Source organism: Fukomys damarensis, unplaced genomic scaffold (assembly GCF_012274545.1).
Source record: "Fukomys damarensis isolate Sample0158 unplaced genomic scaffold, DMR_v1.0_HiC HiC_scaffold_19, whole genome shotgun sequence".
Lineage (NCBI taxonomy): Eukaryota > Metazoa > Chordata > Mammalia > Rodentia > Bathyergidae > Fukomys > Fukomys damarensis.
Window position 1 is genome coordinate 67,600,312 of NW_022900931.1, and position 699 is coordinate 67,601,010.

General features: G+C 66.8%; 1 protein-coding gene across 1 annotated transcript in view; it reads left to right on the top strand.

Moving 5' to 3' along the window:
* Ssc5d (scavenger receptor cysteine rich family member with 5 domains) overlaps positions 1-699 on the top strand; it is a 19,190-nt gene that overhangs the window by 18,032 nt on the left and 459 nt on the right. Inside the window, 1 exon segment of the mRNA XM_033766046.1 lies at positions 8-699. This exon segment is cut by the window's right edge and continues 58 nt beyond it. Coding sequence (XP_033621937.1) covers positions 8-699 — 692 coding nt within the window.

A 699-nucleotide genomic window follows, 5' to 3' on the forward strand; every position in this document is an offset into this window, starting at 1 on the left:
CGCCTGGGTCTCATGGCCCGCAGCCGACATCTGACCCGGCGTCCGCTGACCCGGCGTCCGTCCGTCCTGGCACCTCGGCACCCGCCTCGGGCCTGCCCTCCTCGACCACGCCCAACCTCACTCCTGCTCGGCGCCGGGAGCTGATGTCTGACCCCTCCGCACAGCTAGAAGGGACCCCAGGGTGGGACATAACCCCAGACCTGGACGCAGCCGCAGCCGTAGGGACTTCCGGGTCTCCAGAGCCCTCCACAAGCCCACACCCCACTGCTACCACATACTCCACCACCGCCCCATACCTCACCGTAACTCCCAACCCCACCACCACCCCACACAACACAGCCCCGCTCCCTGCCACAACCCTTTCCCCCACCACAATCCCCCAGACCCCCCATCCTGCCACCACCACTCGTCCTGCCAGGACTTCCGACCCCTCCTCAACCCCTGTGCTCACTACCAAGGCTCTTCCAACCTCCCCGGGGACAGAATCGCCCTCTTCCACTCGAGCGCCAAGGGCTACCCCCAGCCTGCACCCCCAGGTGACCTTCGAGGGGACCCCTCTCACCCCCACATCTCAGATGCGCAGCCCAGTGCCCTCTCCAGCCTCAGAGGCCAGCCCCTCCAGACCTCCTGTAACCTCAAGCAGGGACCCACGGTCCAGTGGAAGCTTCAGGCCACCCAGCGGCCAGAACCCCACACTAA